At 37.1% G+C, this 16,250-nt stretch overlaps 1 protein-coding gene across 2 annotated transcripts in view; it reads right to left on the reverse strand.

Moving 5' to 3' along the window:
* adamts14 (ADAM metallopeptidase with thrombospondin type 1 motif, 14) overlaps window positions 1-16,250 on the reverse strand; it is a 101,230-nt gene that overhangs the window by 53,061 nt on the left and 31,919 nt on the right. For both annotated transcript variants that reach the window (XM_061966575.2, XM_061966573.2), the window contains exon 5: window positions 8,959-9,042. In XM_061966575.2, coding sequence (XP_061822559.2) covers window positions 8,959-9,042 — 84 coding nt within the window. The remainder of the gene's footprint in view (window positions 1-8,958; window positions 9,043-16,250) is intronic.

Genomic DNA, 16,250 nt, shown 5'->3' on the forward strand with positions numbered 1-16,250 from the left:
ACCAGTTTTTTTAAATAGTATTTCAGTTGGGGGGTGAAAACTTTTATATTGGATAAAAACGCAATTTCTTGTATTATTTGTACTGGTCATGTGATGTATTTGTGTCATCATTTGTTGCTAGGCAGAATTCAACCGTGAGGCAGGCGGGTTTTTCGAATTAGTGTCATTATCCATAAACAAATATCAGTTTTTCAATGGTAATTGAGTTTTGGGGGGGGCGTGAAAAAGGTTCCGTCGCATTAAAAAACGCCATCGCTTGTATTCTTTGTACTGGTGATGTGACGTGTTTGTATCAAAAGTTGTTGCTAGGCAGAAGTTTATTTTTCCCTAATGACATAAAAATTAATTTTAATTTTTTTTAAATCGACCAGATTGCTCGTCTCTTTTCCAAGGCAATGTGACATGTTTGTGTCATCACTTGTAGCTAGGCAGAATTAAACTGTGCCTTGCATATTTGATAATGACAACAGTAGGGCCTCCCTCTCACGCCCCTCACAATGAGGCGTCGGGGGCTGTGAGAGGCAGGTGGGACTTACTGAAATAGAGTCATTATTCATAAAAAACTTTTTCAAAAGTATTTCAGTTTTGGGGGGGGGGCGTGAAAAAGTTTTTATAATAAAACGCCATTGCTTGTATTCTTTGATAATGATCAAAGCAGGGCCTCCCTCTCACGCCACTTAAGGTGAGGCGTCAGGGGGGTGAGAGGCAGGCGGGACTTTTCCAATTAGTGTCATTATTCATTAATAAATACCAGTTTTTAAATAATATTTCAGTTTTGGGGTGGGCGTAAAAAAGTTTCTGTTGCATAAAAAATTGAATTGCTTGTATTCTTTGTATTGGTCATGTGATATGCTTATGTCATCGCTTGTTGCTAGGCAGAATTTAATTATTCCCCAATGACAGATAAAAATTACTTTTTTCACATCAGCAGAATTGCTCAAATCCTTTTCCCAGGTCACGTGACTTTGTTGTGTCATCATCACCCGTTGCTAGGCAGAATTGAACTGTGCCCTCCATATTCAGGGGGGGGGGGGGGTCCTACGCCGACTCAGTCAACAGGTTGGATGTCATCATGACGGCGCTAGGTAAACAGCACGCCTCTGCTTTGGCAACCAGCAGGAGGTAGCGCGGAGGCGGAGGAGGGCGTAAAAGCACACGTGTAGGCAAGCTTGCCAACAAAAGAAGTTACACCTATTCATGCAGTGTTTTCTTTCTCTGGTTGAAGTGGTACACAAGCACTTTGCAATTTTCCGAGAGCATAGTGGGATGCATTATTGATAAATGATTGCTGCCAATAGGTGGCATATCTGCTAGAGTCAAGTGTACATGTTCCACATGCTGTAGCGCACTGGTTCTTAAGTCTTTTTCACCTCAGAAAAAAGTATCATCATAGTGAGCAACATTAAAATACAGTAACATAGTAGGCCTACATATTCATTAAAAACAAGGCAGAGGTTTTATTAAACAAGTATGTTTAATATTGTTGGCCACTGTAACATTACACACAGTTTGAACTAGGGATGTCCCGATCCGATATTTGGTCCGAATCGGCCGCCGATATTTGCCAAAAAATGCGTATCGGCAAAGCATGGGAAAATGCCGATCCAGATCCAGTTTGAAAAAAAAACTCCGGTCCGTGTTTTCCAACGCACCGATTTAAATAATACATTTCACTTTTCTGCTGCTCCCTAATTTCCGTTCCGCATTTTCCAGCACACCTTCAACACATCCACATGTCTGTGGATTCTCAAGCAGTTGCTTTTAGCTGCTGGCATTACACGACAGGCTCTTCTCATTCTTTCCTGTGTCTCCCTCTCAAAGACAGCAAGCGCACCTTCTTACACACGTCACATACTGTCACGTCATACGTCACATACGTCACATACGTATACGCCCTCTCCCAGCAGAGAGGTAGCAGCATGGCTAACGTTAGCTGTGATTCTAGCGCAGCCGTGTGACCAACGTTCCCTCTAAGGTGCGCGCCTGTGCAATTGCGCACTGCTCAAGCGTCCTCTGCGCACGGCAAATCTATGCCACGCACAAAATCAAATAAAAAAATAAGCGCATAACAAATTTCGACACACGACAGAGAAAACAGTTTTCGTCATCATTGTTCAAATATTGTAACGTCTGTCGAGACGCTTATCTCCATTCGGTGCCACACGCCCACACCATCAAAATGCCGAGGCAAAAATTTCCACATCAACACCGTATGAAAAAATTAGTGATTTTTTTAATTGTGATTTCCTTCTCTGCATGAAAGTTTAAAAGTAGCATATATTAATGCAGTATGAATAAGAATGTTTTAATGTAGACATGCAAGTCTTGAAAGAAAATTTTGAAAATCAAGACTACATTTCCTGCAAATGGGTGCATTACTACCCTATATTTTAACTTTAGATTTATTCTCAACTCTTTTGGCTGTCTTTTTGACACTTACATCCGGCGCCCCCCTCCACACCCTGGATTATATATAATGTAAATAATTCAATGTGATTATATTGTGTGATGACTGTATTATGATGATAGTATAGTATATATCTGTATCATGAATCAATTTAAGTGGACCCCGACTTAAACAAGTTGAAAAACTTATTGGGGTGTTACCATTTAGTGGTCAATTGTACGGAATATGTACTTCACTGTGCAACCTACTAATAAAAGTCTCAATCAATCAATCAAAACACATAGAATCATCATACTGCTGTGATTATATGCATCAAGTGTTCATTCAAGGCTAAGGCAAAATATCGAGATATATATTGTGTATCGCAATATGGCCTTAAAATATCGCAATATTGAAAAAAGGCCATATCGCCCAGCCCTTGTTTCAATGATGCCATTTCTGTTTGTCATGTATAATTTTGTCTATTTTGTGTTTATCCTTGAATAAACAGGTCAGTTTCTTGTTACCAACCATTGTGTATTATTCAAACTCCCCTAATTCAGCTGGTTAGTTGTTATCAAGAGTACTAAAACCCTTTTCAACATGATTCTGACAACTAAGTAGGCTAAATAACTTTAAACTTTAATACATGCTCGGATAGGCCAGTATCGGTATCGGTCAGTATCGGTATCGGATCGGAAGTGCAAAAAACTGGATCGGGACATCCCTAGTTTGAACAGTAATACTGTATTTGAAGATTTGATTAATTGATACAATTAGATGTTTGCTAATCACTGCTGTAGCATATACAGTGCATGCCTTCATATTTGCATATGTGCACATTTCTATTCTCAGCTTTCGAGAGACTGAAAGCGCTTTACATAGTGAAACCTATTATGTACATCTAAACCAGTGTGGGTGGCACTGGGAGTATCGAACCTGGAACCCTCATGTTCCTGGCACGGCCGCTCTACCAACTGTGCCATAATAACATACAAATGTTTATTACAACATAAAAAAAAATAGCTGATTATGATCACTGTTGTCCAGTTTTTATACCTTTTCATTTTCATAGTATATATATGTTTAATGTATATATTAATTATATTTTTAATACATCTAAAGTACTGAAATTTATACTATTTGCAGACGACACAAATATATTCTACAGTAGTAATGACTATAATGAGCTCATAAATACAGTAAACACAGGACATAGTAAAAAAATGGATGGACACAAATAAATTATCTTTGAATACAAATAAAACTAAGATAGTGATGTTTGGAAATCCCAACATAATGTCTGAACAGAAAATAAGTATTGATGGTACCCAAATTGAAATCGTAAATGAGAATACATTTTTGGGAGTAATAATTGATAGTAAACTATCATGGAAACCTCATGTCAGACACATTAAAACAAAAATCTCCAAAAGCTTCTCAATTATAAACAAAGCAAAACTATACCTCAATGAAAATGCACTCCGTACTCTATCCTGCACCTTGGTACTCTCATACCTTACATACTGTGTTGAAGTATGGGGGAATACTTACCACAACACAATTCATCCTCTTATCATATTACAGAAAAGAGCAGTGCGGATCATTCACAACATTGGTTATTTAGAACATACTCATAATCTATTTATGCAATCAAAGTTGCTCAAATTTGATGACCTTGTTAAATATAATACATTAATAATCTTATATAAAGCATTTAACAAATTATTGCCGCCTAATCTACAACGTTTTTTTTATAAGACGAGCGCAGGCTCATAACTTGAGAGGCTTTGGATATTTCTCATTGCCGAGAGCTCAAACCACTCGTAAACGTTTTTGTGTGTCTGTATTCGGAGTAAAACTATGGAACAAACTGGACTTACAACACAAGCAATGCCAAACTATTAATCGATTTAAACTATTATACAAACATGGGGTCTGGTTCAAATATAGAGATGAGGGTCTTTAATTTGACCTGTTGCTGTACTCTGTCTCAAAGTGTTAACATGTGCTCAATGTTTCCTTACCATTATTGCTATGTTGTCTATTACCATTATTGCTATGTTGTCTGTTGCCATTATTGCTATGTTGTCTATTACCATTATTGCTATGTTGTCTATTACCATTATTGCTATTTTGTCTATTACCATTGTTGGTATATTCATTATTCCTACATTGTTGATACAAATTATTGTTACAGTGTAATAATTATTGTTACATGTGGTAATGCCACTATGATACAACATCTGTATTATAATCCTTGAACAAAGTAACAGTGAAACTCATGTGAAAAATCACTGAATGGAGAACTGGGGGTGGGATTAAATAAGTTATCTTCTTCCCACTCCCTTTCAGGCAAAACTGGACAATCATGCATTACATACTATGCATTACCTTTTGCACTATTTTAATGTATATTATTATGTGTTGTCAACGTTGTACTTTATGTCATTGCCTGAAATAAATAAATAAATGGGAAAAAAATGAAATGAAGTATAACATTAAGTTGCATGTCCAAGATGTTAATGTATAGTTTATGGTGTGTTGGCTCGACAGTACAGTCTTTGCTAAATCGAGGTTTTTGTTGCGCCCTACAAAGTGTTGGTACTGTAAGTATTGTACTTATTACGCATTAGATACTTTTATCGTAGAGTGCATCTTAGTTGTCGTTTTCATTAACAAATTTGGAGGTTTTGAAATCGCCATATAAAATCACTAATCAGTAGCATTTGAACAGCAATGTATGTTAGCATCAAAGCAGCACATTTTTGGAAAAGTGAAGCCTTTACTCACGTTACAGCGTTTTTTGAGTACATTTTTTTGTTGTAACATGGCACTGTTGGCTATAAGCCAACAGTGCCTAGTAGGACCTGTGGGATTCGATCGGTGCCAAAAAGTATCACATTAGGTACCCATCCCTAATTGCTATTCATGAAAAGCATGTAACTCCACTTGCTTTTCCTATTGAAAACAATGGTTACAGTAGAAGAGAAAGTCAAACACAATTACAGATAGACAGAGTAAATATTGAAAGTAGAGATGTCCGATAATGGCTTTTTTGCCGATATCCGATATTCCGATATTGTCCAAACCTTAATTACTGATTCCGATATCAACCGATACCGATATATACAGTCGTGGAATTAACACATTATTATGCCTAATTTTGTTGTGATGCCCCGCTGGATGCATTAAACAATGTAACAAGGTTTTCCAAAATAAATCAACTCAAGTTATGGAAAAAAATGCCAACATGGCACTGCCATATTTATTATTGAAGTCACAAAGTGCATAATTTTTTTAGCATGCCTCAAAACAGCAGCTTGGAATTTGGGACATGCGGGGGGTGTATATTGTAGCGTCCCGGAAGAGTTAGTGCTGTAAGGGGTTCTGGGTATTTGTTCTGTTGTGTTTATGTTGTGTTACGGTGCGGATGTTCTCCTGAAATGTGTTTGTCATTCTTGTTTGGTGTGGGTTCACAGTGTGGCGCATATTTGTAACAGTGTTAAAGTTGTTTATACGGCCACCCTCAGTGTGGCCGGCATGGCTGTTGACCAAGTATGCCTTGCATTCACTTGTGTGTGTGAAAAGCCGTAGATATTATGTGACTGGGATGGCACGCAAAAGCAGTGCCTTTAAGGTTTATTGGCGCTCTGTACTTCTCCCTACATCCATGTACCACTCCGTACAGCGACGTTTTAAAAAGTCATACATTTTACTTTTTGAAACTGATACCGATCATTTCCGATATTACATTTTAAAGCATTTATCGGCCGATAATATCGGAATTGAAAGGGTAAAAGAAAACACATTTTGGGGTGTAATAATAGATGATCAAATGAATTGGGAATCTCATGTAAAAAATATACAACAAAGTAGCAAGAAACACATCAATAATGAATAAAGCAAAACATGTTAAAGTTAAAGTTAAAGTTACCCATGATTGTCACACACACACTAGGTGTGGCGAAATGATTCTCTGCATTTGACCCATCATCCTTGATCACCCCCTGGCAGGTTCTAGACCAAAAATCACTTCATATTCTTTACTGTTCACTAGTGTTACCATATCTGAGTTATTGTGTAGAAATATGGGGAAACAACTACAAATGTGCGCTTAATTCATTAACGGTGTTACAAAAAAGATTACTAGAATAATACATAATGCTGGATATAGAGAACATGCAAACCCTTTATTTATTGAATCAAAAATATTAAAATTCAACAATTTGGTGCATTTGCAAACAGTTAAAATGATGTACAAAGCAAACTATAACCTGCTACCCAAGAATGTACAGCAATTATTCTCAACAAAAGAGGAGAAATATAACCTTAGAGGAAAATCTAATATAAAACATTTGTATGCTCGTACAACACTTAAAACCTTTAGCATATCGGTATGTGGAATTAAATTATGGAACAGATTAACTAAAGAAATCAAACAAAGCCCCAATATGATTCCGTTTAAGAGACTGTTTAAACTACAAGTGTTCACTAAGTACACAGGACAATAATCATCACTGGCTGCTCTCTCCCCTCCCTAGAAGATCCCTAGATCAGGGGTGCTCAAACTTTTTCTGCAGGCGAGCTATTTTTCAATTGATCAAGTCGTGGGGATCTACCTCATTCATATATATAATTTATATTTACTTATTTATGAAATATATGTTTTTGTTAACAAGTTAAAAGGTGTTTAATGATAATACAAGCATGTTTAACACATATAGTTAATATTGTTAATAAATTAAAGGTTTTTAAAGATAATGCAAGCATGTTTAACACATATAGTTAATATTGTTAACAAGTTAAAGATGTTTAATGATAATGCAAGCATGTTTAACACATAGTTAATATTGTTAATAAATTAAAGGTGTTTAATGATAATACAAGAATGTTTAACACATATAGTTAATATTGTTAACAAGTCAAAGGTGTTTAAAGATAATACAAGCATGTTTAACACATATAGTTAATATTGTTAACAAGTTAAAGGTGTTTAAAGATAATACAAGCATGTTTAACACATATAGTTAATATTGTTAACAAGTTAAAGGTGTTTAAAGATAATACAAGCATGTTTAATACATATAGTTAATATTGTTAACAAGTTAAAGGTGTTTAATGATAATACAAGCATGTTTACCACATATAGTTAATATTGTTAACAAGTTAAAGGTGTTTAATGATAATACAAGCATGTTTAACACATATAGTTAATATTGTTAATAAGTTAAAAGTGTTTAAAGATAATACAAGCATGTTTAACACATATAGATTCCTTTCTTTCATGAAGACAAGAATATAAGTTGGTGTATTACCTGATTCTGATGACTTGCATTGATTGGAATCAGACAGTGGTGCTGATAACGTCCGCATTTTCGAATGGAGGAGAAAAAAAGTCCTCCTTTCTGTCCAATACCACATGAAAGTGGTTGGTTTTTGGCATCTTATTTATCCAGTTTCCGTACTCCTTTGTATACACTTTACAAGAAATACATTGTCGGCAAACTCCGTAGCTTGCTAGCTTGTGCACGCCAGCTTTCTGAGACTCTTATTTTGGTAGCGCAGGCAGGATGAAGAAGCGCTTTTATTGTGCAACTGTGCAGTCGGTCTTTGGAGTTTTGACGACAGGTACGGCGCCAGAGTCTGTTGAAATAAAGTGTTTCTCGCCTTCCTAATTTTAATGAGCTGGCAGCAGCCAGTGTCATCTCAGAAGACCCTCAGGTGCCGTGAATGTCAATGAAGTGACGAAAGTGACGTCATAGTGAAGATTTATGATCGCTCATTTTTAGGACTATTTTTTTAATGCCTGGCTGGTGATCGACTGACACACTCTCCACGATCGACCGGTAGCTCGCGATCGACGTAATGAGCACCCCTGCCCTAGATGAACTGTACAGTGCCAGGTGCCTCAAAAAGGCCCAAAACATCATAAGGGACCCATCTCACCCTGGACATAAACTTTTTGAACTGCTGCCCTCGGGCAGGAGATACAGGACAATAAAATGCCGGACAAACAGACTTAAGAACACTTTTTACCCGAGAGCAATAGGGTCGCTGAACACAAGACGACAATAATGACTGTGCATGTGAGCTGTGTGCTTGCTATTTGTATGTATTTTATGTATTTTTATCTATTTATCTATGTTCTTATGGTTGTATGTGTTATGAATTTGCACTAAATTAGTTTTGCTTACAATGTTGTTGTACAATGTACAATGACAATAAAGATATATTCTATTCTATTCTATTCTATCATGACAAACATCTTGAACCCTTTTTTTTTTTAGATAAAGATTATTTATGTATTTAATATTTGTTTACTTACTATGGTATGTTATTTATTTATTATTTATTCCCCCTCTGTTACAGAGAACAAGGAAATTGGATAAAATTGCTATGGTATGAAAAGGGGTAGGATTAAATAAGCTCAGCTTCTTCCTGCTCCTTTTCGGACATGCTGTAATGAAATAACTGGAAATATGTGATGCATTACATTGTATCGTATGCATGTTCGAAATAAACTGAACTGAACTGAACTGAACAATGTTTTTTCTTTGTTGATGTCTCACCTGCCGATACCCGACCATGATCATGCGGACCAGGACGATGTTGATGTTGGTCCCCAAAGACTCATCGTGGTAGATTTCATCCACCTGCAAGGAGGATTAAACAAGAAACATATCCATCAGAACTGAGACATGTTCACGGTAAATACCGTACGCTCCTTTTGAGTTACTTTTGGCTGATTTCATGTGACTTTTGTTGGAATATTGTGTTAATAGACCGGCAAGGCTCCAATACAACCAGTGATGTTACGCAGCGGGGCAAGAGAGCGAATGAGAGGGATGGAGAGAGAGAGAGAGAAAAGGCCCGGCTGACCCAGAAATGTGTCAGCTGCTGTCTTTGGCTTTATGACGACGTGGAATGTACGCTATGCAGCGGCGCCATTCCCGACGTCCGCTTCAACAAGTTTTATTTCCATACATAAAGGTCGCTTAAAAACCCGAAAGCTCAAATATAAAAGACACTTTTTTTTTTGGCCAGTGTTTTTCAACCACTGCGCCGCAGCACACTAGTACACCGTGTGATATTGTTTGGTGTGCCGTGGGAAATGATGCAATTCGACTTAATTGGTCAAAAAAATAATGTTTGCAAACCAATAAAACATTTGAAACAGTAGCCTATAGGCCAGGGGTCGGCAACCTAACATGTTGAAAGAGCCATATTGGACCAAAAATACAAAAAACTAATCTGTTTGGAGCCGCAAAAAGTTAAAAGCTTTATATAAGTGTTATAATGAAGGCAACACATTAAGTAAGTGTCTTAGAGCAGTGGTTCTCAACCTTTTTTCAGTGATGTACCCCCTGTGAACATTTTTTTAATTCAAGTACCCCCTAATCAGAGCAAAGCATTTTTGGTTGAAAAAAAGAGATACAGAAGTAAAATACAGCATGTCATCAGTTTCTGATTTATTAAATTGCATAACAGTGCAAAATATTGCTCATTTGTAGTGGTCTTTCTTGAACTATTTGGAAAAAAATATATAAAATAACTAAAAACTTGTTGAAAAATAAACAAGTGATTCAATTATAAATAAAGATTTCTACACATAGAAGTAATCATCAACTTAAAGTGCCCTCTTTGGGGATTGTAATAGAGATTCATCTGGATTCATGAACTTAATTCTAAACATTTCTTCACAAAAATAGAAATCTTTAACATCAATATTTATGGAACATGTCTACAAAAATCTGGCTGTCAACACTGAATATTGCATTGTTGCATTTCTTTTCACAGTTCTATTTGACAGACATTTTAGTGAGGGTCAAACCATCATGGCATGGGGGATAACTCTGGGTTTATGGTAATGAATGGAATAGCCTACTTGATTTGATGTTCAGTTTATGAACTTACATTCATATTTTGTTGAAGTATTATTCAATAAATATATTTATAAAGGATTTTTGAATTGTTGCTATTTTTAGAATATTAAAAAAAAATCTCACGTGCCCCTTGGCATACCTTCAAGTACCCCCAGGGGTACGCGTACCCCCATTTGAGAACCACTGTCTTAGAGGGTTAGATAACTCCAGGAAATTATTGGCTTAAAACTGCCAAAGGTATAGATGTGTGTGTCCAAGTTAAGGGAAAGGACAGGCTGTCTTCTTCTAATGGATTTATTACAATCTTTGCAAGCTGGGTAACGTTTGCTGTGGTCTGGAACAACATGGCACACAATCAGAAATGCCGCCAATATCACATACAGATAATGTGTCATGAGACATGCAACTATAAATTAGTAAAGGCAATTAAATGAACTCAAATATACCTACAAACGAGGCATAAAGATGCAAAATGTACACACAGCGAGCCTAAATAGCATGTAAGCATGGATTATTAGCACTCCGCGAAATTCAATAACATCAACAAAGCTCACCTTTGTGCATTCACGCACAGCATAAAATGTTTGGTGGACAAACTGAGACAAAAAGGAGTGGTATAAAACACGTCTTTCTGTGGCAGCGACAGAGAAAGTTGTACACGTAAACCAACTACGGTGAGTTCTAGGACCACCAAAATTAGTAGGACAAAACAGCGCTGGCCAAATACTGTCATCAGTGAAGCATAAACACAAACATATTAAACAGTGGGCTTTCTAACAATTAAGGTTTGTGTCATGTGTGTCCTCCTACAGAAACATTATTAAAACAACTAATATATTTTTCCCCCATCTTTTTCCTATTTTTGGAAAAGGTCCAGGGAGCCACTAGGGCGGTGCTCAAGAGCCGCATGCGGTTCAAGAGCCGCATGTTATTGTTGTCTCTTTAGTTTTGGGCGTACATTAGGCTGCTAAGTATGCTATACTTATTTTCACCGGTATAACAATTGCTAGAGTTGGTTGTAGTTGGTTTTAGTCTTTGTTTTCTGATAGTACTGACAATAGCCATATGATTGCCATTTGTTGTGATATTGTACGCAGGCATGACGTACTTCTACTTGAAAATAGCCTATTTTATGTGTAAAATGTGTTGGTTAGAGCAGTGTCTTTCAACCACTGTGCACACTAGTGTGCCGTGAGATATTGTTTGGTGTGCCATGCAAAATGATGCAATTCCACCTAATTGGTCAGAAAAATATATTTTGCAAACCAATAATTATAATCCGCAAATAATGTGTCGTCGTAGAGCGTCTGTGCTGTCTCGAGATCAGCAGAGGAACCATGTAATACTCTTCCATATCAGTAGGTGGCAGAAGGTAGATAATTGCTTTGTGAGCCTACTTTGAGACAAGATAATTATTGATGCATGGATGGTTATGGTTTGAAGTCATATCCAACAATTGCGTCAGGTATTTGATGAGAACGACTTTATATTGACAATATAGTAGGGGTGTAACGGTACACAAAAATTTCGGTTCAGTACGTACCTTGGTTTAGAGGTCACGGTTCGGTTCATTTTCGGTACGGTAAGAAAACAACAAAATATAAATTTTTTGGTTATTTATTTACCAAATTTGTAAACAATGGCTTTATCCTTTTAACATTGGGAACACTATAATAATTCTGCCCACGTAAATCAACATTAAACTGCCTCAAGTTGTTGCTAAGATTATATAAAATGACAAAACTTTTCTTCTACATATAAAAAGTGCAACATTAAACAGTTTCAAATCAACTCATCATGCTTAATTTATTACAGCATTTGGGAAGCCTGTAGTTGATTTTTATTATGTAAATGTTATATTTTTATCAACATGTGATAGCAGGGACCCCGCCATTCAAAACTAGGCTGCTCCATAACTAATGATTAATGTAACTATAGCTGAAAAAATAGTACAATAGCAACAGGAGAGACTATTCATCCCTGAACTCCATGGAGTTCATGTAGGCTTTATGATGCAGTTACATTAGTATATCAACTATCAGAGACAGAAAGTCTTCATTTAACATACTGTCCTTTTTTGCTGCTTCAACACAGCTCAATCAACACAGAAAAAAGTAAAGTGAAATAACAGACAGACAGGGCTTTGCTGTCCGTAACACACACACACACACACACACACGCACACACACACACACACACACCGCAAAAGGAGCTAACGTTACGCTAAAAGCGAATTAGCCTTCACCTCAAGCCAGGACTGCGAGCGAGCTGAGCTGCAGTTTATGTTTCTAGAAGTTCAACGGGCTCTTAGTGATGTTACTAGTAGTTGACTGGGAGGTGTTTATTATAATTTGGGGAGAGTCCTCTGCCTGATGCTTACCTGCTAAACGCTAAACACTGACTACATGCGCTCTGAATACGCACTGCTGATTGGCTGTTACCGCTCTGTATGTAACCAATCAGATGGTTGTGTGGGTGCTGTGTAGAGTTCTGACAGAGACAGGCAGAAGGAAGCGGAGCAGCTTGTTAAGACTTTAGCTTAGCTTAATATGTTCGTGTGGAAACTCGTTTGGTACACCTCCGAACCAAACCGAACCCCCCCCGTACCGAAACGGTTCAATACAAATACACGTACCGTTACACCCCTACGATATAGCCTATTGAGTTTCATTTTTAACATTTTCTGCTGGTGGTGTGCCCCTGGATTTTTTTCAATGAAAAAAATGTGCCTTGACTCAAAAAAAGTTGAAAAACACTGCTATAGTCAACAGGTTAAACTGAGGCTCCACTCTTTGCTGGGGGTCGCATCTGTTCACATGACCACAGTTGAGCTTTTATGTCTAATACCCAGAATTGTTTCCCAGGATGGCCAAAATAAACATTACAACAAACTAAATTAAGTTAATTCCTTTCTGATAGTGTCAATCAAAAGTGGATGTCGTTGTGTACCTAATCAAGTGGCTTCATTGGGGTCATATTTAGGGTACCAAAACAGATGGAGGCAACTATTTATTTGCTTGCCGTCTCAAAATTGGAGCCAATTCACTTTCCATGTTTTGTGAGGTTTTTTTTACCTGCAGAGTGGAAAAACAAGGTCATTTTATATGTTTAATTACGTTTCATTGTATCCAATAAACCATATTCAATTGGATTTTACGATCCGCAAAGCATGTAAAAATACCGCATGAAATGTCATAAAATGCCACAAATTCAGTCAGCCATTTGGTATATTCCACCCCAAATATATTCGGCTGTTTCCGTAGATTCTACATCACTGGAGTAATGCTTCTGTAATCTGACCATATTATCAGATCAGTCATAATGAAAATAAGCAAAAATTGGAAAGAGATGTGTTGTTTATTATTCACATATACTTTTGTAAGACAATGCTTTGTTGTGTGCTAAGCCTTGTGCTCTTCACCCTCTTCACACATGACTGCATAGCCTCTTCAACATCCAATCTCATTGTCAAATATGCCGACGACACCACGGTACTTGGGCTCATCAGTAACAATAATGAGACAGCATACAATGCAGAGGTCCAACAGCTGGCTTCATGGTGTGCTAACAACAACTTGGTTCTTAACACTAACAAAACCAAAGAACTAATTGTAGACTTCCGCAGGAAAGGGCAGAACAAACACCCTCCACTTTTAATCAATAACAATCTCGTAGAAAGGGTCAAGCATTTCAAATTCTTAGGGGTGGACATAACAGAAGATCTATGCTGGAACATTAACACTGCTTCTACAGTTGGAAAGCCCCAACAACGTCTTTTTTTTTTTGAGGAAACTATACTGCGCAAACATTCCGCAGAAATCAATGGTAAACTTTTACAACTGTGCCATCAGCAGTGTCCTCACTTACGGCTTTTTAGTGTGGTTTGCTAGCTGCACGAAAGCGAACCAACAGGCCCTCCAGCGAGTGGTTAAAGCGGCGGGGAAAATTACAAGGACGATACTCCCAGAGATGAGTGCCATGTACACAACTCGCTGCCTAAAGCGAGTACATAACATCCTGAAGGACAGATACCACCCAGCACATGGCCTCTTCAACCTGCTACCCTCTGGAAGGAGGTATAGATCGATTCGCGCCAGGACCACCAGAATGTCTCACAGTCTGTATCCGCAGGCTGTGAGACTGCTAAATAATAATAATAATAACAATAATTGGGATTTATATAGCGCTTAAATGAACAGCCTTCCTCTTTGCTATCCTGGACCATCTTATTACCTCACTCTTCACCACCTCAATAATTGTGCTCTGGACATTTCATTGCTGCAACATCAACGTAACACCCATCAGACATCTGACTGTTCCCACCCCCACGTCCCTCTATTCGCCATCTTCCTGACAATGCTAAACTGTAAACTATGGTCAACTTGCACTTCAATGCAGTTTATATGCCGCTAGACAAAGCTCAAACAAAATCTTGTTGACATGTATGGCTTAAGTGTTATCATGACAATGACAATAAAGGAATTGATTGATTTTTTTATGCATTCTAAATCGTAAATAAATACCGCATTTTTCGGAGTATAAGTCGCACCGCAGTATAAGTCGCACCTGCCGAAAATGCATAATAAAAAAGGAAAAAAAACATATATAAGTCGCACTGGAGCCCGGCCAAACTATGAAAAAAACTGCGACTTATAGTCCGAAAAATACGGTAGCTAACAATTGAGTCAACAGATCGAGGGTCCTCTATTGCGCCCATTACCCTCTAAAAACATCCAGAAACCGCCAACAATACTCCATTTCCATGTCGTGACCCAAAAACTAACCAAATATGAGTGATATTGTTATCATAAGCGCCAATGCAGACAGACTATTTTAGCGGCGCATTGATAGCAGTGAGCTAATGCTAGCTAACGGTGCTATTGTTGACACTTTAAGCCGGCGGCTGCTTCTGCCTCGTCTCAAACTTGCTAAAAGTAAATTCTAGATTATTATTCATGCATCTCTCACCTGGTAGTAGACACATGTGGCCATGGACCGACAGGCTGGTCCACTTTGACAACCCCCGAGATGGCGAAAAAGACACAAAAACCCTTTTTAAGCCTTCGTGGGGATTGAGATTAAATCTTCATCTAAACGGAATTATGTGAGCGTCCCTTCAGTCGACATCCCAGCAAGAGTGGAAATATTACAGTAAGTGTTTGTTTTTTTAAATTATGGTTTATTATGGTTAATTTGTATGTTTAGCACCTACCAATGCTGCTGATGCTACAGTGTTTCAATAAGGATACATCCGCTTACCATTCGGCTTCTAAAATGTATTGCTCATCCTCTTTGTGTTCGGGCTCAAAAATATAAGGTTCTGTATCATAATTTTTTCCCAAAATAATCGTTGTTGGCTCTCAAATAGTCTGCTTGATTAGCATTGTTGTTGATGGGGAATGGATCTGTGGTTCCTAACGCTACATTACGGATTACGTGACTTGTTTGTCAAAATGGCTCAGGAGTCTCCGTGAGATTGATACTACTTTGATCATATCTATTTAATCGCAAACTTTGGAAGTCTTTTAGTGTCATAAATCAGATATATACGATAATAGCTTCAATATAGAGGCAACTTATTTTTCCAATGTACTGGTACTTATTTTTTTTAATTCTATTTCATGTTTTTGATAAATTAACTAAAAACGAGGTATGAATTATTAATTTTTTATTTTAACATTTCTTTGTATTTCATAATTTTTCATAGTTAAAAGTTACTGTTTTTAAATTAAAATAACTTTTTTACATTTAATTATTGTGTAATTTCACAAAATTACAGAATTTAAAACGTTATTATGGGAGATGATTGACACATTTTCCTGAATATTTTTTGTAGTTATTGTAATTATTTTTAAATAATCATTTTTTTTCTTTAATTATTTCTTAAACTTTTAAACTTTTTAGGTTTAATTATTCTATGGTTTCCCCTAAATTAAATAATTTCTAACTCCCCAAAGGAAGATGGTTATCTGAATACA

Source organism: Nerophis lumbriciformis, linkage group LG11 (genome assembly GCF_033978685.3).
Source record: "Nerophis lumbriciformis linkage group LG11, RoL_Nlum_v2.1, whole genome shotgun sequence".
NCBI lineage: Eukaryota > Metazoa > Chordata > Actinopteri > Syngnathiformes > Syngnathidae > Nerophis > Nerophis lumbriciformis.